This window comes from Mauremys mutica, chromosome 2 (assembly GCF_020497125.1).
Source record: "Mauremys mutica isolate MM-2020 ecotype Southern chromosome 2, ASM2049712v1, whole genome shotgun sequence".
Lineage (NCBI taxonomy): Eukaryota > Metazoa > Chordata > Testudines > Geoemydidae > Mauremys > Mauremys mutica.
Window position 1 is genome coordinate 11,911,250 of NC_059073.1, and position 21,764 is coordinate 11,933,013.

The 21,764-nt window shown below is 48.4% G+C and overlaps 1 protein-coding gene across 7 annotated transcripts in view; it reads left to right on the plus strand.

Moving 5' to 3' along the window:
• Positions 1-21,764, plus strand: part of PTP4A3 (protein tyrosine phosphatase 4A3) — a 172,157-nt gene that overhangs the window by 141,776 nt on the left and 8,617 nt on the right. For all 7 annotated transcript variants that reach the window (XM_045003770.1, XM_045003773.1, XM_045003772.1 and 4 more), the window contains 3 exons: positions 3,335-3,427; positions 18,621-18,751; positions 20,810-20,884. In XM_045003770.1, the coding sequence (XP_044859705.1) occupies positions 3,335-3,427; positions 18,621-18,751; positions 20,810-20,884 (299 nt within the window). The remainder of the gene's footprint in view (positions 1-3,334; positions 3,428-18,620; positions 18,752-20,809; positions 20,885-21,764) is intronic.

Genomic DNA, 21,764 nt, shown 5'->3' on the forward strand with positions numbered 1-21,764 from the left:
AGCACTGCCCTGCCTCACAAGGACACTGTGAGGATAAATACATTCACAATTGTGAGATGCTCAGTTCCTGGGGTGATGGAGACTGTAGAAGCATAATAGATAGTAAGCTGAACGCACTGGATAGTGCTTATTAGATGGTCATTTTTGTGTTCTGAGAGGCTAGTGAGGCTGATTTTTCCCCTGCCCCCAGTGGTACATCTGTCTATACCAAAATATTTCTGCATGTTTCTCACGGGATGCAGTGGAAGCCCCACTGCTTGAGCAACTAAAAAATTGGACTGGACAGAGCACTGGAGGAATATACTACAGGCAGTAACTGCACTGGCAGAAGACAGGATGGATCATCGAATCATAGAAATATAGGGCTGGAAGGGACCTCAGAGTCATCGAATCCAGTCCCCTGTGCTGAGGCAGGACCAAATAAACCTAGACCATCCCTGGCAGGCATTTGTCCAGCCTGTTCTTAGAAACCTCCAATGATGGGGATTCCACAACCTCCCTTGGAAGCCTCTTCCAGCGCTGAACTACCCTTAGAGTTAGAAAGTTTTTCCTACTATCTAATCTAAATCTCCCTTGCTGCAAATTAAGCCCATTATTTCTCGTGCTACCTTCAGTGAACATGAAGAGCAAGTGATCACCGTCCTCTTCGTAACAGCCCTTAACGTATTTGAAGGCTGTTATCAGGGTCCCCCTCAGTCGGCGTTTCGCTAGGCTAATCATGCCCAATTTTGTAACCTTTTCTCACAGGTCAGGTTTCTAAACCTTGGATCATTTTTGTTGTTATCTTCTGGACTCTCTCCAGTTTGTCTGGATCCCTGCTCTTAGGCACCACGAGTGTTTTCTTGGTGCAGGAGGGAACTTGCAGGATTTTATACTTCACTATATTATTGTTAACGAGACGCTGCTGTAATACGCCTAGGGCCCCAATTTGCTAGCACTGGACAAACCTAAGCAAGAGACATCGAAATAGACAAGACAGAGTGTGTGAGAGGAAACAGGGACTTGCCCAAGGTCACTCAGCAGGTCAGTGGCAGAGCCAGGAATAGATTCCAGGTCCGACTTCCTATCCAGGGCCCTGTTAATTGGACCAGTTGTCTCCTGTCTGCTGCAAACATTCCCGGGGGGAAACTGTTGAAGCGTTTGCAGTGCGCAGTCGTACCGGACTCCTTGGGGCAAAGCCGTGTGTCATGCAGAGCCAGACGGAAACACGCTGTAGCCGAGGACAGATAAGAGAGTGCTCACTTTATCTGTGCACGGAGCTAAAAATTCTCTCTCTGGTATTGCTCTGTTGAGCACTTGGGACCGTAGCCAACGTGCTGTTTTGAGCAGTTCATTTTCCTAGAATTGGTTATGTTGTCCATGGATGTTGATTGGTTTCGTGGGCAACAAGATGGGCTTTTGCATACCTCCTTGGATTCAAAATAAATGTCCTTGCTCGTGTTTACTACTTAAAGGAGCAGTGAAAGTGTCCAGCCTTTATTGCTGTAGCTTAAAAATATCACACTCTTCCCTACACCAGATTTTCTGTCTTCATGCCCTGTGATTTAACATTTGTCTGCCTCTTAAACCTTGTTTACATGAAGGTTTTTGTCCAAGTCTCTCTAGGCGAGACTCAGGCCCTTTGACCACAGTGTCATGTAGTCTTGCTCTGAGCAGGGTTAGATGCCAGTAACTATTATTGATTTGCATTAAGATCCCCAGAAAGATCAGGGCCCCATTGGGCTAGGTGCTGTACAAACGCTCCCTGCCCAGAAGAGCTGAAATGGGCACGGAGCAGTGAAGTGACTTGCTCAGGGTCATGAGAGAGGTCAGTAGCGGAGCGGGAACTAGAACCCAGGCTTCCTGAATCCCAGTCCACTGCTCTAAGCACTGAACTACATGTCCACTCATAGTCACCCCAAGTATGCCAAAGGCCCACTCTGCTCGGTGCTGTCTAAACACGAACAGAACAACCCGCCCTGCCCCATAGAGCTTAATCAGCTGAGCTGCATCTGTGCTAGACTAATTGCTGGCAGATCTGACAGACATTTCTATTGCTGACACGCATCTTTATGTGGAGAAACGTAGCGTCTAGTGAAGTTGCAGGAGAAACGTAGCATCTAGTGAAGTTGCAGGAAGGTCGCGCATTGCAAAGTTCCTGCTGGAGCGATGTTCAGAAAGATATTTTCCTGCGTAGGGAAAAGGAGGCTTCGCCATCCCAGCCCCTTCGTAGCTCTTCCGCCTCATTGTACAAATATGAATGAATCTTCACGACACCTCTGCCAGACACGGGGCACGATCCCCATTTCATAGCAGGGCAGGGGTGGATCCTGGCTGGAACAGCCAGTCATGCTGGAGAACGCTAACACCTCGGTGTGAGTGAGAAGCTGTTTCTGGCTAGCGTTAAAGCGTGCTGGGTTTGGGTGTGTTTGTCGCCCTTTCGAATCTCTTTCACGCTAGCTTGAAATCACTTGAATCTCTGTTCTTTGTTACTAAACTTAAGTTTTACCTCAGACCAGCTCAGTGCCGGGTATTAAAGGGCTGTGTTTAACCCCAGCTGAGCTATCGAGCTGTTGTATGGACTGGCTCTTTGGAGGCATCGAAGTTGGTGTTACCTCTGACAGTGCTCAGCAAGAGGGACCAGATACTGCAGGGGAGACAGTTTGGAGGAGACTCAGAATTGGAAGGGCTTTTGGGATCACCCTGTAAAGGAGTCACTGAGGGATGAAAGTGCGGGGGGGAGACCTTTATGCTGTGGACATGGTGCTGGTGTCAGCTGCACAGCGTATGGGCACCTGTGGTTACCGGGCAGGTGTTAGACCCCCCCTTACTGGTCTGAGTCCACCCCCAAAGCATCACAGAGGTGTTGACTTGCCCAAGGTCCCAGTGAGCTGGTTTCTGGCAGAATTGCTGGGACGTTTTGATTTGTGGGCTTGTGCTCCGACCACATACAAGCTGTGCCATAACGGGCGCAAATGTATGTGTTGGAGGATTTTGTTTTCAGGGCTAACACTGGAAAGGGGTCGGGGAAGCCATGGTGGAGGGGCTGGTGGGAGGATTAAGGGGATCATGAATGTAAATGTGGAGAAAGGAGAGGGTAAAAGAACATTTGCAGCCCTGTACCGCTCCCAGCGCATGCCACCATGCACCTCCTGGTCCTGACTCAGCCAGGCACTGAAGCGTGTGCCCAGCTCACTCAGCATGTGACTTGTGCTGGTACATGTTTCAGTGCCGGGCTGAGTCTGTATCTGACCCACAAATAGCACGGGTGAGAAGAGAGGCCTGTCTGCCCTCTGGTCGAATTGCTATAGAGAAGATGTGCCTGTAAGTAAAGAGTCTCCCCTTCCCTTCCCAGGATCTGAAGAAATACGGAGCGACAACGGTAGTGCGGGTCTGCGAAGTGACCTACGACAAGACTCCCCTGGAGAAGGATGGCATCACAGTAATGGTACGTAGCCTCTGCAGGGCTGTTGATCCTGACTAGAGTGTCCCCTTTCGGTCTCTCTCCCTGAGTTCGGGGGTGAGCAACAGCTGCTGCGGGAGGCTTTCGAATGTGGGCACAGCCAGCCCGTTACAGTGCGGGGTTGATGGGCTAGATCGGGTCTCCTTACTTCTCTGGAGTAACCGTACACCCTCTCTCTTCGAGCGCCACCTCCGCTTTACCGGACAGTGCCCGCGTCCTTCCTTTCCAACGACAAACCACAGCAGAGCCAGGGCCACGCCAAACCCTGCCGGGGTTCAGAGCAGCCCGGCTTCCACTTGGGGCCAAAAGAGGCAGGCCACACCCAGGCTTTGGGCCTAGACTGCTAATCGCAGCCTGAAGTAATAGTGCTGACGTACGTACCCTGGGCTGGGAATGATTGGCTCAGATCCCTTCGCTGGGAGCCCGTTCTCTACCCAAGGCATCGATGCCCAAGCTTAGGCAGTACCTCTTGGTCCCCGTCTCTCCCATATGTTTCTGTTTGGTAAATATTTGCTTTGTTGGCCTCACAGATCCTTCCAATAACTTCTCAGCTAGCAGCTGCCTTTGGAGCTCGTGCTTCCGTTCGGCGGCTGTTATAGCTTCCTTGAAGTGGTAAAGTGATAGGAAGGGGAAAGGAATAAACCAGGGGTAACCAATTATTTTTTTGTCAAGGTCCAAATTTCTTGGTCAAGGTGTAGTCACGGTCCAAGCTCCAGAGAAAATAATGCAAAAATAACAACAATAGTGATAAGTAAATAAAAAGATCACGGTCAGTTCAAAAGCATCTGGCAGTGCAGATTTGGCTCATGGTCCACCTATTCCACCCTGGAATAAACCCAGTCTCTCATTATCAGCTGCCGCCTTGTATCTCCTAATGTGTGTGTGTGTGTGTGTGTGTGTGTCTCCGGGAGAACATACCACTGTAATAGATACGTTGTTACCACTTCTGAGAGATGGATGGAGCGAGCACAGGACTGGAAGCCAGGAACTCTGGGGCCGAAATCTCTACCCTGTTATGGTAGTATAGATCCAAAATGCACACACACGCACATCCCTGCAAGAGTAAAAATAATGCAGGCAGAAGTCCAGCAGCAAAGTGGGGACTATCCAATTGATTGCACTAATGCAGCATGTACGGTTACGCCACCTGCGCACAAGGCAGGTACGTGTGCATTCAGTGCAAGCAGTGCATGACCCTCAGAGACTGAGTACAGGCTCTTGAGACCAAAGTGGCTGAACTGGAGGAAGCAAGGGAGACAGGGAGGTACATAGAGACTTTCCAGGACTTGGTAGAGCGGTCCTGTCCTCAGTCTGACAGCCTCTGTGCTGTTGAGGACGATGAATGTCTCGGGGAAGAACATGAAGCTGGAGCAGAGGGAAATGATCCCATAGTTGGGATTCTCTTTCCAGATGATGTCATGATATCCCCTCGCACTGAGGATACCTCTCTGCGGGGAGGGGTATTAAATGCCTAGTATTAAATGAGGATAGCGATTAAATAGGCATCACAGAAACTTGGTGGAACGAGGATAATCAATGGTACATGGTAATACCAGTGTACAAAATACATAGCAATAACAAGGAGGGAGTGGGAGTGTGCTGAATGGAGTTGGGAGTAGCACTATATCTGAGAGAAAGTACAGAGTCAAATACAGTAAAAGTCTTAAATGAATCAAACTGTACCATAGAATGTCTATGGACAGAAATTCCATGCTTGAATAATAAGAGTATAGCAGTAGGGATACACTAACGACCACTTCACCAGGATGGTGACTGTTATTGTGAAACACTAAGGGAAATTAGAGGAGTTACAAAAACAGAAAACTTAGTAATAATGGGTGATTTCAACTATCCCTTATTGACTGGGTACAAGTCACTTCAGGACAGGATGCAGAGAAAATTTTGAGACCCTATTAATGACTGCTTCTTGAGGCTGGTAGTCCTACAACCCACAAGCGGAGAGGTAATTCTTGATTTAGTCCTAAGTGGCTAACAGAGCCTGGCCCAGAGGTGAATATAGCTGAACTGCTCGGTAATAGCAACCATAATGTAATTAAATTTAACATCCTTGTGTGAGGGAAACTAGCAAAGAAACCTACCACAGTAGCACTTAACTTCAAAAAGTAAACCACACAAAAATGAAGAGTCTAGTTAAATAGAAATTAAAAGGAACAGTCATGAGAGTGAAATGCCTGAAAGCTGCATAGGAACTTCTGAAAAACACAATAATAGAGGTTCAAACTCCATGTATACTCCAAATTAGGGGAGGGGGGGGGGGACTACTAAGAGGACCAAAAAGTGCCACCATGGCTCAACAACATTGCCAGAAGCTCGGAATGAGCGACAGGGGATGGATCACTTGATGGTGACCTGTTCTGTTCTTTCACTCTAAAGCACCTGGGGCTGGCCGCTGTTGGAAGACAGCGTACTGGGCTAGATGGACCATTGTTCTGACCCAGTATGGCTGTTCTTATGTTTTTAACATTGCAAAAGTGACAGTTGGAGACAAAAAGACATCTTTTAAAAATTGGAAGCCATATCCTACTGAGGAAAATAGAAAGGAGCATAGGCTCTGGCCAGTCAAATGGAAAGTATAATTAGGCAGGCCAAAAAAGAACTTGAAGAGTAATGAGCAAAAGACAGAAAAAACTAACAGCAAATTTTTTCAAGCACATCAGAAGGCAGAAGCCTGCCAAACAATCAGTGGGGCCACTGGACAATCAAGGTGTCAAAGGAGCACTTAAGGAACACAAGGCCACTGCAGAGAAGCTAAATGGATTCTTTGCATCTGTCTTTGTTGCAGAAGATGTGAGGCTGATTCACACACCAAGCCCTTCTTTTTAGGTGACAGATCTGAGGAACTATCCCAGATTGAGCTGACAATAGAGGAGGTTTTGGAACAAATTGATAAATAAGTCACCAGGACCAGATGGTATTTACCCAAGAGTTCTGAAGGAACTCAAATATGAAATTGCAGAACTACTAACTGTGGTACGTAACGTATCGCTTAAAATCAGACTCTGTACCAGATGATTGGTGGATAGCAAATGTAATGCAGATTTTAAAAAAAGGCTCCAGTTACAGGCCAGGAAGCCTAACTTCATTACCAGGCAAGTGGGTTGAAACTATAGTAAAGAACAGTATTATCATAATATGTTGGGGAAAGTCAACATGGCTTTTGTAAAGGGAAATCACATCTAACTAATCTATTAGAATTCTTGGAGGGGGTCAGCAAATATGTGGTGGTCCAGTGGCTATCGTGTACCTGGACCTTCAGAAAGCCTTTGACAAAGTCCCTCACCAAAAGCTCGTAAGCAAAGTAGGTACTCATTGGATAAGAGAAAAGGTCCTCTCGTGGATCAGTAACAGATTAAAAGAGAGGAAATAATGGGTAGGAATAAATGGTCCATTTTCAGACTGGAGAGTGATAAATAGTGGGGTCCCCCAAGGATCTGTACTGGAATCAGTGCTGCTCAACATATTCATAAATGATCTGGGAAAAGGGGTAATCAGTGAAGTGGCAAAGTTTTGCAGACGTTACAAAACTACTCAAGATAGTTAAGTCCAAAGCAGACAGTGAAGAGTTACAAAGGGATCTCACAACACTAGGTGGCTGGACAACAGTCAAAAAAGCTAACAGATTTTTAGGAACCATTAGGAAAGGGATAGATAATAAAAGACAGAAAATTCATCATGCCACTGTTTAAATCCATGGTAAACCCACACTTTGAATACCATGTGCAGTTCTGGTCGCCCCATCTCAAAAAAGATATAATTGGAATTGAAAAACAATTACAGAGAAGGAGAACAAATATTATTAGGAGTACGGAACAGCTTCCATATGAGAGATTAAAAAAGACTGGCACTGTTCATCTTAAAAAGGAGACAGCTAATCGGGGGGGATGTCATAGAGGTCTATAAAATCATGAATGGTAAAGAAGTGTTATTTATCCTTTCACATAACACAAGAACCAGGGATAGACTAATGAAATTAATGGGAAGGAGGTTTAAAACAAGCATAAGGAAGTACTTCTTCACACAAAGCACAGTTAACCTGTGGAACTCATTGTCAGGAGATGTTGTGCAGGCCAAAGTATATAACTAGGTTCAAAAGAGAATTAGTTACATTCATGGAGGATAGGTCCATCAATTACTATTACTCAAGATGGTCAGGGTCATAATCCTATGTTATGGGTGTCCCTAAACTTCTGAGTGTCAGAAGCTGGGACTGGACGACGGGGGATGGATCGCTCGTTAAATTGCCCTGTTCTCTTCTGAAGCATCTGGCCACTGTCAGAAGACAGGATACTGGGCTAGGTGGACCACTGGTCTGACCCAGTATGGCCATTCTTACGGAGTAACCTTCTAGACTCTGATGGTGTTAGTCCACATTCACACAGGTTTGTTTGTGCAGAATTGGTCCTCTGAGTTCTAACCCAGACTCTTTCTGTGGCTCCAGGCAAGACACTTCGCTTCTGTGTGTATGTTCCCATCTGTAACACGGGATACTTATCTACTTTCCGGGGATAGGTGTTCTGAGGATTAATTAGTTAGGCGGTTGTAAAGCTTTTTGAAGTTGAAAAGTGCTACCTCGGTGCTAATTATGCCAGGCTCCACTCAGACAATCCCTTCTTGGTGCTCAGTGTTTATCTAAACACAAAGATGTGCCTGTTTAGCAGTGCAAGTTGTGTGTGTCGACCAGGCCTTAGTCATAGCAACACAGGAGACAGGAGGGACCAAAGTTCACCTCTGCCAGAGGCTCCCCCTCATCATTTGCACAAAAGTGATGCAGTAGATCCTGGCTCTGTGATCCTCTGGCAATGCAAGGGGGGCGGGGGGGGGAATGAGGAATAAAGCTCCCTGCCAGTACTTGGAGCGGGGAAAAGAGCTCAGATTGCCTGACCCCAGCTTGCTTGAATGCTTAACTCTTTGCATGCTTGAGTGCAGCGCTCTGGTTAGGTTTCTAACCTCAGGTAGTCTTTGGAATGCCCATTGAAAACTAGACTGGCCCAAATGTATGTGAGTTGCAGTAGGGACCAATCCTGCCCTAACAGGGAGACTGCCCAAGTCTCTACCAGCGCTAGGTTCTAGGATTTTATACACTTGGCATGCCAGTAAATGTACATTCCTTTGTAATAGCTGAATCCCTGTATAGTTGAATCTGCTATGACCCTCCAGAGTCCACTTTCCTTGTGACCACGAAATGTACAATTTCTAGAGAGATTTCAAGCCCTAAAGGTTTAATTGAAGTACCCAAAGCAGGAGCTATCGGAACTAGAACTTGTGGCAGCTTCCTCTTTTCCCTTTGGGGTGTGCATTCCCATTCTGAAATCTGTGTAATGGGGGAGACGTTAGTGCAGGCCTTTTCTCTTGGCTGCCTAATGCTAGGTGCAAAGAGAAGGAAACTGAAGCTCTGGAAGCCTTATGGGGCTGTTCGTGCACTTATCCATTTGTAAAGTCCCTAGCTTTAACCCTCGGAGAGGGGGACTTGTGCAGACAGGCTGCACGGATGGCGCGGGCAGCCTGGATTTCCCTGTGAGCTCTAACTTGCTTCGCATCAACCTCAGCTCCTCTCTTGCAGTGTCGAAGAACCACCTTGAGATCCTGACGCCTGTTGCGTCTTTCTCAAGCCTGGCACTTCGCTTTCTCTCTCCCTGGAACCTGCTAGAAGGAATGAATGGGAATGTGCTAGAATGTGGAGAGAGACTTTTAATGTCCCGGTCTCCAGCTGCACGGAAGCGAGGTGCGATTCTTGAGCAGCTGGGCACTGCTGCTTTGTATCCAGACCTCACCAGGCACTGATCATAGACAGCTTGAAGGATCAGCAAGCTCCCCCTTTAAAAGACATCCTTGAGGATATGTGCATTCTGTATGGGCAAAGTGAGCAAGGTAACAGTGAGGACAGTTTATTTAGGCTTGTGTATTTAGCTCTTTCTTTAGGACATCGTGGAGCCATTTAAAGCCGTCCCGGTTTTTAATTTAGCTGTCATGTCCCGGTTGTGTGGCTTTGGCAGCTGTCTGAGCTGTGGGAATGGCAGCTGAGCCTTTCTCACCCAATAAAGCTAAAATTCCATCTCCTTCGTCAGAGCGTTGTAACTAAAGCTTCCAAACCAGCCGGAGAAGAAGGGGTGTTTAACACACGGGCAATTCCAGAAAAAGCAAAGCCTTGAATTTTTCTTGGAAGCAAATCTAACTGCTCTTAATTACAGGGAAAAGAAAAACCCTGTAAAAGGGGAGGCTGCGGGACCTATTGACTTTCTGGGGTTTGTCTCGGATGCAGCATTCGAAGGCTGCCATATGAAATAGTGGCTTATTTCTTTATTTTTCCCTCCAGATTGGGATTTGAGATGCAAAGTTTGCATGGCCTTTTTAGTTCCCACACGTTGTGGGTGTTCAGATCTGGGATTTTGGGAAACAGCCTTGTTATGCAGGGTGATGGGAGCTTGGGTCAGCCCCATCTGTGGTTCTTATTACAAGCCTGTTTTTCTAGTTGAGGTCATTATGACTGAAGCTATTCAGTTTGGTACCTGCTTAGATCCAGGGGCCTTCGCGGCAGGCCCAGTGCTCGCAGACAGCGTGCGAGGATTCCCAAAGGTGTTGAGAGTTGGCCATACTCGGTCCTGGCAGTTTTGGAATCCAACTGGAAACGCTGGCACGTAGGTTTGGTTAAAGGCACTGAGCGCCCACTACTTCAGTTGGTTTTATTTGGCCTTAGCAATCGACAGCCACTCTGAGAATCCAAGCCACAGGCGTCTCACGTTGAGCACTCAGACACTGAGTACCCAGTTGTAGAGGCCACTTCTTCAAATGCGGACGTTCACCTCTGTCCTGTGAGTTGATGATATTCCTGGCAGATCTGGCCTCTCCTGTAGCTCACCATTGGTAACACCCAATGTCCTACTGAAATAAACGCAATTCAGACTGCAGATTGGTGCCGGGGGGGGGGGGCATACTCAAAATTGGGAAAGGGAAGAAGGCACAAGTTGAGTGGGGATAGTATTAATACGACCCCCACTGGGAGCCATAAAGCATCCAGGATTTTAAAGGTTCCATTCCTCAGGGCGTGACACAAGCTAAGCTGCTCATGTTACCCGCTAGTATTATCTCATCCAGAGGGTATGTAAATTGTGCTTTATTTTTTTGCTGTCTCAGCAGTTGCATGATGCAGCTAGAGAGTACTCAAGACAGTCAGTCAGCAAAAAACGTTCATAGATCTTCTAAATGCCTAGGCTGTGTCTTTAATCATAAATAATTGAAGATGAGGTCAGGCATGAGAGGAACACGCCAGAGTTCTGACAGGTCTCTTTGCCAGGTCATCTATTAAATTCTCTTTCTCAGCTGAGTGCTTGAAACAATAAGAGCACTAGGATGAACTCTCTCCAGGACAAATGGTAGCTCTCGCTGAGTTATGGAAGCACGTTGGGTGGAGAGAGAGAGAGAGAGAGAGTGTGTGTGTGTGTGTGTGTGTGTGTGTGTGTGTGTGTGTGTGTGTGTGTGTAAAAGAGAGTGAGCACATGCAAAGGGTTCTGTTCCTCACCTAAGTTCCCCCTAAGCTACATGGCCGCCCAGCAGTCTATCACATGCTGCGTGCTTCAGATGCCCCTCCCCCCACTGCCATGCTGCTCCCGGGAACCTCCTGCTTGCTGTGCAGAGCGGGGAGGGGTGGCGCTGATGTCAGGGGGTCCCCCCTCTGCCCTATACTCCATCTCCACAGAGCAGGGTGCCGGGGACATAATAGGGCTCAAGACAGAGGGAGCTTGTTGGAATCTGCTGCTGTGTCTGAACAAGCAGGCTTCAGACTGGTGAGGGCCGGTCTGCCAAAGGTGGCAGCATGTCTGTCCGTCCGTGTGTGTGTGTGTCTTTCTGTCTCTCTCTCTCTCTCACACTCACCTCCCAACACATACTTGTATTATTGTTGTTGTTACGTCTTTGTACTTTTTACAATGCACATATATTCTCTGTAATGTTATTCTTTCATAATTTTTAATTTTCTCTTACGCTTAAATTTAATACTTGGAGTAGTGAGTTCTAAAATGCCTAACCTGCCCTGGCTGGAGTAATCATCCCTATGGAAACTTTTTAAAAATATACACGATATGTAGGTTTTTTGTTTCTACTGGTGGTGTACATTCCGCACATTACCTGGATATGGTGCACATAACAAAAGCCATTCCGCACGTGGATGGAAAAAATTAGAGGGAACGTTGTTCCCCACCTGTGACACTGACAGCCAAGAGCCGTATTAGTGGCTAGCGTGAAGGCTGCGCACCTGGCTTACTTAAAACAAAGCAGATGGCAAGGAGCACACAGATGTGACTGGCAAGATGACAGGTCTTGGCGTGTCCTCCTCCAGCTTCATCCAAGGTGACTGGAGCGTCTCATGCCAGGACTCCTGATCCTCACAGGTTGCACTTGCGCATCTGAGGGAATCACAGCTGCATGAGAACTCCGTGGGTGACCCGTTGCCTGGCCGGTGGAGACCAGGACAGGGGTAGCGTGTGTCTCAGGAGTACGGTCTCAGGAGAGGCGATAAGCAATGAGCTGTATGACTCGGAGCTTGGAAGCAGCCACTCAGTCAGCTTCTAAACCAGAATTGAGGGCAAAAGAGGGATTTAGAAGTAAAACCAGGAGGAGCTGGGGAGACTGCGAAAGGGGTATCTTTGGGTGTCATTGATCACTTTTTAATTATAAAATAGTTTCCCCAAATCATAAATCTTGAATTAGAAAAGGCAGCTCCGTACCCTGGGCTTCCGTGGGTCTCGCTGGTATGGCAGACAAAGTTCACAGCAGCAGCAGCTTTTTTAATTGTGTGTTTTACACATGAACCTGTGTGTAATAGGCTGGTTGGACACAGTAGTGCTCCCCCGCACTGCCTGGGGAGCATTCCTGCAACGGCGCTGGGAGCAGAACCAGCTGGTTAGGATGGGAAGCTGACGCCACCATCAGCGGCCCATAAAAAGGCAGCGTAAATAGCAAGAGGACGGGAGTGGACGGGCAGTGGATCCTTGTAAATGGCAACAAAACCCTCTTGGTTCCAGTACCCCATCATGCTTAAAACCCCCAGCAGCTTTCCCTTTCAAACACTTGAGCAGCTGTCACAGACAGCTCTCCCACCCTGCCCGGCTTAGGGAGAGAGGCAGCTGCCCACTTCCATTGGGACTGGCGGTGATCTTTTTCTCCATCCAAACTGTGTTAAGTGAGGATGTTGTACAGCGTTCGGTCCCTCTTCCCCACCATATACACTCTAACTCAGTCCATTTCTGCTCCACTATAGCCTGTATATGTTACTGGTCTGCACCACAGAGAGATTCCACCATCCCTGGTGTGGAAGGCAGAGGACAGTGTTGAATGTAACTTGCCTCATATATAGTGTGACAAAGTTCCTCCTTTATCTTGGTGGGTCCTGCGCTTATTGGCAGATTTGTTCGCCTCAGAGATTCACCATGTGGGTCAGGGAACAGCCCAGAGACCTTCCCCTCTGGCAGAACCCACAGTCCATGTCAATTCCTCCTGTGTTTGATCAGGAGTTGGGAGGTTTGGGGGGATCCCGGGCCCGCCCTCTACTCTGGGTTCCAGCCCAGGGCTCTGTGGACTGCAGCTGTCGAGAGTGCCTCCTGGAACAGCTGTGTGACAGCTACAACTCCCTGGGCTACTTCCCCATGGCCTCCTCCCAACAATTTCTTTATCCTCACCACAGGACCTTTTTCCTGGTGTCTGATAACGCTTGTACTTCTCAGCCCTCCAGCAGGATGCCTGCTCACTCTGTTTCTTGCACACCTCTTGCTCCCAGTTCCTTGCACGCACTTCCTCTCCTCTGGCTCCCTGGCCTGACTGGAGTGAGCCCTTTTATAGCATCAGAGGGGCCTTAATTAGAGTCAGGTGCTTAACAGCCTCACCTGACTCTTAGCAGGTTAATTGGAGTCAGGTGTTCTCATTAGCCTGGAGCAGCCCCTGCTCTGGTCACTCAGGGAACAGAAAACTGCTTATCCAGTGGCCAGTAGATCTCCCTTCTGCTACTCTGCTGTTCCCAGCTGGCCTGGGTCGGTCACACTGCTTAATTGCAGTGTGCTTTGGTTCTGGGTCGGATTCGGATGCAGTGATTACTAGGCCGTGCAATGAGGCTAATGCGCTGGTCAGACCCAGTCCCTGCGCTGCACAATGCAAACCCGTTCGTGGTTTGAGATTACTGGGTTTCTCTCGGAAAGAGCAGAAATCTTTGTTCTGCTAGCTCGCCCGCTGTGACGCTCTGCATGTCAGGCCTGCAGGAGGAGTTTAAACAGCTTTTGATTCTCTTTTGGAGGAGAGACGTGGCAGGGAATGTTGGGAACCTTTCCCCAGCAAGATAGAAGGTGCCAGTACATCTCAGGCCTTTTCGGGCCCCCTGTGAGCTCCGCACACAACGTTCTAATCGCATCACGGGGTTAATAATAATCACAGAATCGTAGTTGGGGATTGGTCCTGCGTTGAGCAGGGGGCTGGACTAGATACCTCCTGAGGTCCCTTCCAACCCTGATACTCTATGATTCCCAGGAGGTGTGGGATGCTCCCATGTGCTGTACAGATTGAGGACATGTACAGACTTCCTGCAAGAGGCTAAGTGCTTTTCAGTCCAATATCCCCAATTTTCTAAAGCCCAATGAGTATGATTGACACTTACTAGTTCTAACCCCAAAGCACTCAACAGCCTAATCATGCACCATGGTCACTATCCATCCCTGAACTTCAGCTTCCTCGGCATGGTGAGGAGGCAAAGTGCTTTCAAGGTGCACAGCAACCCTCCACATAAGATGGGATGACTCAGGCAGCAGGATCCCCTAATGCACACAGCACCGATTCTCCAGCAATGCCTAGTGAGTAATTGAAATTGCGTCATTGATTTAAGCAAACAAAAAAGCCTCCAGGGTTTTTTATCATCTTATACCAGCGATGCCTTCAGCACAAGGCGTTAACGCCCACGTATATTCTTTCTGCGCTGCACTGTATGTCGTTTGCATTTGCAGCGTTGCGTCGGCACAGTGTGATGTTTCTGAACTCTGCTCTTCGTACATTACAGCCCTTAGCGTCCCCCTACCCCAGAAGTAGCTATAGTACATTCTATTTGGATGATACTAGCGCCTAGAGGGCCCACCCGACATCAGGGCCCCATTGTGCAAGATACAGACCCTTCCCCAAAGAGCTTTCAGGCTCGGTAGACAAGGGCTGGAGGAGAAAGAGGCGAAGTGACTTGCCTGGGATCATGCAGCAGGTCACTGGCAGAGCTGGGAATAGATTCCAAATCTCCTGACTCCAGCCTATTTTACTGACCACTGGAGCACGTTGCCTCTCTAGACTGGTCACCGATCCCCTTCCGTATAGACCAGTCCACCAGGATGAAGTTATTACACTATACATAGACCCTCTGAGGCATGTATATTTCATATAGGTCAACACATCGTCTTCCCATAGGCTTTGACTTTATACTGGAGCTCTCTAGTGAAAGATCTGATTAGAACATATTGAAGAAACTTGGCCTGTTGTTGAAAACAGAACTTACCATGAAAAATCGTTGGTGTGTGCGGGTTCCCCCAGCCTCGAGGAAAAAAAACCAAAACAACAATTTAAGAAAAGTTTATTTAGAAACTTTTAGTGAAGGGGGAAAAACTCCATCAGATTGAAGGAATACAACTGAATATGAAGAAAAAGACTAAAGGAAAAAATAAGCAGTGGCATGAAAGCAAAATAGAATGAGCAAATGAAAAGAGAAATGTCAAGCTGTGGATAGTGTATAAAATAGTTTAGTACAAGTGAAACCAGAGTTGGTGAAAGAGCAAAGGAAATAAATACTTCAGAAAGCGGGGAGAAAATGACAAAGGGGATGTGGCAAATAACAGAGTGAACGAAACTGGGCTAAACTCCATCAGTTCTTGTGCTTTTAAGTTAAACGTGTGAGCAGCTGCATTGAGTTCAAGTTATATGCATGGCTGTAAGTCTTTTCAGGGTCAGGGCTTTTGTGAGTCAAGTTCGCTGCAGAACAGACTTCCGCCAGTGTTTGGTCTGCAGTAAAATCTGTTACGAAGTCTGTCTGAACATTTGGGGGCAAGTTTTTGTTTGGAAGCACCGCCTGGGTTTTTAACTACTAGAGGCTCCTTTTAAGAGTCAAAATGTTTTAAGAAAATCTGCCACACGTTGCTTTATTTGAACACACAGTGCTGTGTTCATAAAATTCCCAAGCCTGTTGTGCTTTTGGCCTGATGGATTCAGTGCCACTCTGCTTTGAAATACGGCTCGGCAAAATAGCATTCTGGAGTTTCCCCATGTATTGTGTAGGAATAATTTACAAGCAAAACACCCAGCAGCCTTGCAAACATATTCAGGACTCTGAGGGCTTGTCTATAGCCAGCCAGTTCAACTAAAGGTATGATCCCTTTTAAACCTGTTTAACTTAAATCAGTGCAAAAGATTGTGTGGACACTCTGACTTTGAGATAAGCTAGGTTCATTTCAGTTTAGCTTGTCAGTTAGAAACAGATTTCAGCTAGACCAAAATAGGCTACTCTGAACCAAAAAGAAGCATCCACGTAGGTTCGCACTCGTACAACTAAACCAATGCAAACTTGCGTTTAGACAACTGCTGAATCAAATTGGATTCTCTTCTCCTTGCATATCAAGGAGTCAAGGTTCTGCAGGCCAACTCGGGGCCTCAGTCACGTCTCTGCACTCCTACTGTCCTTCTCTTTCGCCTTTGTTGAAACCTGTGCATCCTCCTTTTCAAAAGTGGCTGCTTGTTTTGGGTGCGTGACTTGAGATGCTTCATCGGGGCCTGATGGCCAGAGGGTTGGCACTTTATGAACCCTTTAAGTTGCTTGAAGTTGGGCACCCCAAAATAACTAGTCATTTCTGCAATTCTCAGCCACCCCATCTCTTTGGAGAGTGGGACTGCACTGTAAATCTCTTGGGAAGTGTGCTTCTAAACCTTCCTGCTGATGGTGAGGTTTAGACTCGCCTAACGCTTTAATTCAGTTACACTTGGGTCAGACTCGGTCATCAGAACGCTCGCTTTCCGGCTTTATCCTCTAGGAATCTCTAAACAGACTCTGGCCCTGGGCACGTGCCTGCAACAGGCAGGATCTGGTGAGAGCCAAGACCAAGGGCTTTTCACTCGGCTCAGTTCAGGGTGACTGAGACAGGTGAAGAATTGGCGAGGGGGACAGGGCAGACACATGCCAGGGATGACCCCGACCCAGGTGAGGGGGTCCATGGTGTGTCGGGAAGGCAGGTGTGCTGTGTCACAGAGAAACAAGTTGGCTACAAGCAGTCTATGCTACAACATCCTCCCATCCTGCCTCACTCGTCCTCGACCGCCTGTTATATTGCAGGCTCCCCTCCCACAACTGACATTGCATGGCCTTAGAAAGACTTCAAGAGGCTGAGAGCACGTCCTAGGTAAGCTGTTCCTATGGTCGAAGGCGTCACCGTTAGCAGTGTACACCTTATGTCTAGTATGATGCCTTATGGGGCAACGTAGACTGCCCAGTCCACGTCCCGTGAAGGAGATTTCCAAAAGGGAGTCGTGATTTTGGCTGGCCTCAATGTTTGGTGCCAAACTTTAGGCATCTTAGAGGGGGCCTGTCTTCCGGGGAAGGTTGAGCTCTTGGCCCTCAAAAATCAAGCCTCTTTCAGGTGCGTCAAGCTGGGTGTCTGAAATCAGTAGCCGTTTGGCCCCCCGGCTGTAACCTGATCTCCCAAAGTCCACAGACTATTGACATGTCGATCAGTTACTTGTCAGCTGCACTCAGTTACTTGTCAGCTTGGGTCGTGGTGGAATGGGGAGGCCGTGTCTTCGTTGCTCCTCTGCGTCGCAGCCTGTGTGTTGTCTGCTGGGCTTCTTTATTTCAGCGTCCGAGCCGGATGTTTAAGCCCACGCTAATTCTAGAACCCGTCGCGTCTGCACCACGGAGTCCTGCAAAGCAGATTGAATCTGCCAACTCCTTTGTTTAGCCAGGAACGGGCAGTGGGGGGTAGGGACAGGGAGTGCTTGTTTCAAGTTAAACAAGGCAATATTGTGGTTTCGCTATCTGTATCTATCTCCCTTGTGGTGAGAAGCCTCTTAGCTTTACTGTCCTTTTTACCTCGCACGCCCTTTTCCCAAAGAGGGCAGGGCTGGCCTTTCACTGGTGGCTTAATTGCACTTTGATGGGTGTCAGTCTCTGGGACACAGGCCAGCTCGTAGGCTCTCTTTCGGTGGTCGGGCTGAGGGGGCCTTTCGGAAGTTGGCTCGGGAAGGAAGTCTGTTTTCCTCTGAGTTCCCACTCCCTGTGGCTGTAGCTGGCAGCATCTGAGCCAGCAGTTACTGTTCCCACCCACACTCAGCTCAAACATGTGAACTGCAACATCTGCCAAACCCCACATGTGTTTCGAGTTTATGGAGGCAGGAGCTTGGCCGCTCTCTCTAGCTGAAGCAATAAGACTTGGAGATGGAGCCGTACCCTAGAAATGAACCTTTGAAAGCGACGTCTGTTACCTTCTTTGGTCAGTGCTGTAAAGTTACCCCGGCGGGGAAGGCTTCCTTACGGCTTAACTTGCTAAGAAATTCAGGATCCCCCTTGTTGGCTGCGTGTGGCTTTTACTGCTCAATATTTACAGCAGCTCACCCAAGGATCTCAGAGCATGTGAATACGAGCGGCACAGCCCCACCCCTGCGAGGGTAGAAATAATCTTAGCTAGCTCTGACCCAGCCCTTCTCTGGAGCAGATCTCCATGCGCTTTACAAAGGAGATTATCCCCGTTTTACAGGTGGGGAAACTGAGACACGGGGGGGTGACTCTCCCCAGGCCACCCAGCAGGTCAGGGGCAGAGCTAGGAATAGAACCCAGTTCGTCCGAGTCCCAGTCCAGTGCTCTGCCCACTAGGCCATACTGTCGAGTAGTAATCCATAGCAACGTGTCCCTCGTACAGCTGAGCAAAGCCAGTCCCAGAGAGAGGTGAAGCATCTCAGATGGGAACAGCCCAGGTCTCCGGATCATGGGGCTCCTTCTGTGGCTCGGAGGATGCTGTGCTTTAGAAATTCAGCCCTGGGGAAACTGGAGATTGGGGGAAGCTTCAAGTGCCTTCCTCTCCCAGTGTTGGTTTGTAAGATTCGGACTTTATGTACCTTTCGCTAACTGCTCCCTCCCCCCCCCCCCCGCCCGCCTTTCCATTAGGACTGGCCCTTTGATGACGGCGCTCCTCCTCCCAGCAAAATCGTGGAAGACTGGCTCAACTTGCTGAAAACAAAGTTCTGCGAAGACCCTGGCTGCTGCGTGGCTGTTCATTGTGTGGCCGGCCTGGGCCGGTAAGTGAGGGCTGGAAAGGAGCCAGGAGCTGCCCTGGGGGTGGGTCTCGGAGGAAGGACTGCTAGATTTAAATATCTTGTTAAAGGGAGACATCTCCTGTCACAAGTAACTGCTAAGTCCTCCGCAGTTCGGAGAAGGTAAATTCTCCCTCTTTTTCCCTGCTCTTCCTTTGTGCAGTTGGCAGGGCTGTTCCTATCGTCAGGCTGTGACTCGCCTTGGGCTCTGTACTATCGGGGCTCCTTCTTGTTTGGGGAAGGGTCTTCCATGCAGCCGCAAAGGCAGGGGGTGGAACTCTTTTCACAAGAAAATGGGAGTGTAAAAGTTCTGGCGCTGACCGGAGAAGCCAGGCCAGGTTAGAGAGACGAGATGGGGGAGGTCACATCTTTTATTGAACAGAAGTTGAGCCACTAAAAGATCTGGCCTCCCGCATCCTGTCTCGCTAATCTCCTGGGACCCAACACGGCTACAACAACACTGCACACAGCAATGGAAGAGATCTTAACTCCTTAGGCGTCTGTTTTAAACACCCTGGATTTCAACTCGACAGCCTCTCTCTTTAAGGGGGGAGGTGTGATCCAGAGAGCGTCCCTGGGGAGCAGCTGGGCCTCACCCAGGTTACCTAAAGCAGCTGTGGCCAGGCGGAGCAGGGTGGCTGTGGGTGAGGGTGTTAATGAGCAGTCCTCAGCTGAAGCGGGTTAGGATCCTGATTCAGCAAACCGCTGAGGTACATCCCATTGCAGCCCCTGGGATTTAAACTTGTGCTGAAGCATGGCAGGGGCGCAGGCTGGATAGTGGAGACGGGGGAAAGGGGTGGGACTCTTCTGAGCTCCGCCTACGAGTCGCCATGATGAGAGGTCGCTCACCGCGGCTGGGCTCTTTGAGCTTGGCTTCCCCTCAGTGGGACTTGACCATACCCACAGGCTCTGCCTGGGTTCTGAGTTTTGGCTAAATAAATACACCCAGCTGTCACCCACCTGGCTTTAACAGGAATTGGGCATTTGAACCCGTGAGATGGCTTTGGAAATCACAGCCCAACACCCCATGGTCTGACCGGGTAGAGTGCAGAACGGCTGTTCTTTTTGCTCACTCCGTGGCTATTAAAGGCACCTGGGGAAGGAAAGGCCGGCACTACATAAATTAACGACCTGGGCAGGCTAACGAGAGTGGTGACTTTATACCTCTTCCCTGTATTTAGAGGTGTGATCTGTCATTCCCTTGCTTGGCTTCTCAATCCTGGTCCCTGCCTGGGAACTAATCTCTCTTTTGGTTTAACCACCTCTGAAACAAAGCAGGGATCCAAGTGCAGGTTGTCACACAATCATCTGCAACAGCTTTTAATATGCTCTTGGAATCCTCTATCACTCACGTACTGGAGTGCCACAACGACGTAGGTTTTATTAAGGTCTGTCATGTAAATGTGGCTTGTAAAATCTCCCCCCTGTTAAAACTAGAAGCCACTTTTCAGACACTTAGTATCTAGTCCACTTCGGTCTGGTTTGGTTTTTTTTGTTTTTATCCTTTATTAAAATACTTGCAAATCATTTGCCAAATTCCTCTGAAATCAAAGCTGTGTTTTATAGGGAGAGCAGTAGACAGCTGTAAACTCTGTCCTCTCTTTATTTTATCCTCCTCGCTTTAAAAGGAGCATAATTTCTATGGGCTTGGATACGCTGCGCTTCAGACCTCCAATCTTGAGTTAATTTTTTGGCCAAATGACAAGGCCTGAAAACCAGAGTTTATATGGTGGGAAGTGGCAGTGAACACGCCATTATAATGGTGCTGCTGGGATTTGCTCTGGGAACCTATTGTAAGAGAAGCTGGATGCAAGAGTGTCTGTTTCTGTATGATCTCTGTGTGCTGTATAACCTGAGCCACTGTTGATTTTGTGTGTGCGTTTGTGGTGCTGTGGGTTTAGCGTGGGGGGATTGTGGATGTGATTACAGTCGGTTTGGAAAGAGTCAAAGAGTTTTGGGGCGTTTTTTGGTTAAAGGCTCTTATCGCTGCTGGCATTTCTTTAATTAAAGCAGGAAGTGAGTCCTCTCTCCATTACTTTCCAGAGCTCCTGTTCTCGTAGCCCTGGCTCTGATTGAGAGCGGGATGAAGTATGAAGACGCCATTCAGTTCATCAGACAGTAAGTGGCCTGTAATAAACCCCTCCACTGTGTGCCAAGCAGCAAATCGACAGCATAAAATATCCAGAGTGACCCGGTGCTCTTGCTGCTCCACGCCGGTGCCCCGGGAATAAATCGCTGGCGCTTACGAGACGGGCAAGTCCTGTTTCAGAGCCGCACCTGGGGGCCGGGACAGCATGAATTTGTGAACTCCTCTGAGCAGGGTGAAATAACCTTCAGATACTTGCTTTATCCTCCCCCGAACTGACGGGAGATGGAGAAAACGAGTCTCACGGGCCTGTTGGCTGCACAGAGAGAGGGTTGTTTGCTTTCCCCCCCTGGCTGCCCTGTGCTCCATGGGTCTATCTGTCTGTCAGGAGTCTGTGTGTGTGAATCGGTAGCCAGAGCTGAGCAGACCCAGCCTACTTTTTTTGCTGCTCATCATCAGTTGCTGTTTCCCCAGCTATGTTGGTGGTTGTGGGCCAGAGGGATCAGGGAATAATTAGTCTGCTAAACTCCTAGTGACCTATTAATGCAGACTTCATTCTGGAGTCCTGAGCAGTTCATTAGCAGAGCTAGGATCCCCCAGGCAAAGAGCTGAGCCTTCAGCTCTGCCGCATTGACAGCTACTCGGTAAATGAAAGAGAGATTGCAGAGGTCCTGGGCAGTGAAATAACTAAATGCTAAAAAGGGAGGAAGGAAGGAGCCGAGTGGAAAAGTTGATTTCTAGACCAACAATCATCTTAATCAGAAGGCAGGCGCAGAAAGCAGCGAGTGTCATGCATGGTGTGTGTGTGTAAGAAGTTGACCAGACTCGCACGTGCTGTGACTGGTTGGTTGGTTGGTTTTTTTCATGACAGAGGTTTCTGTTTTGCCAGTTTGCAGTTCTGGGGAGGGGGCA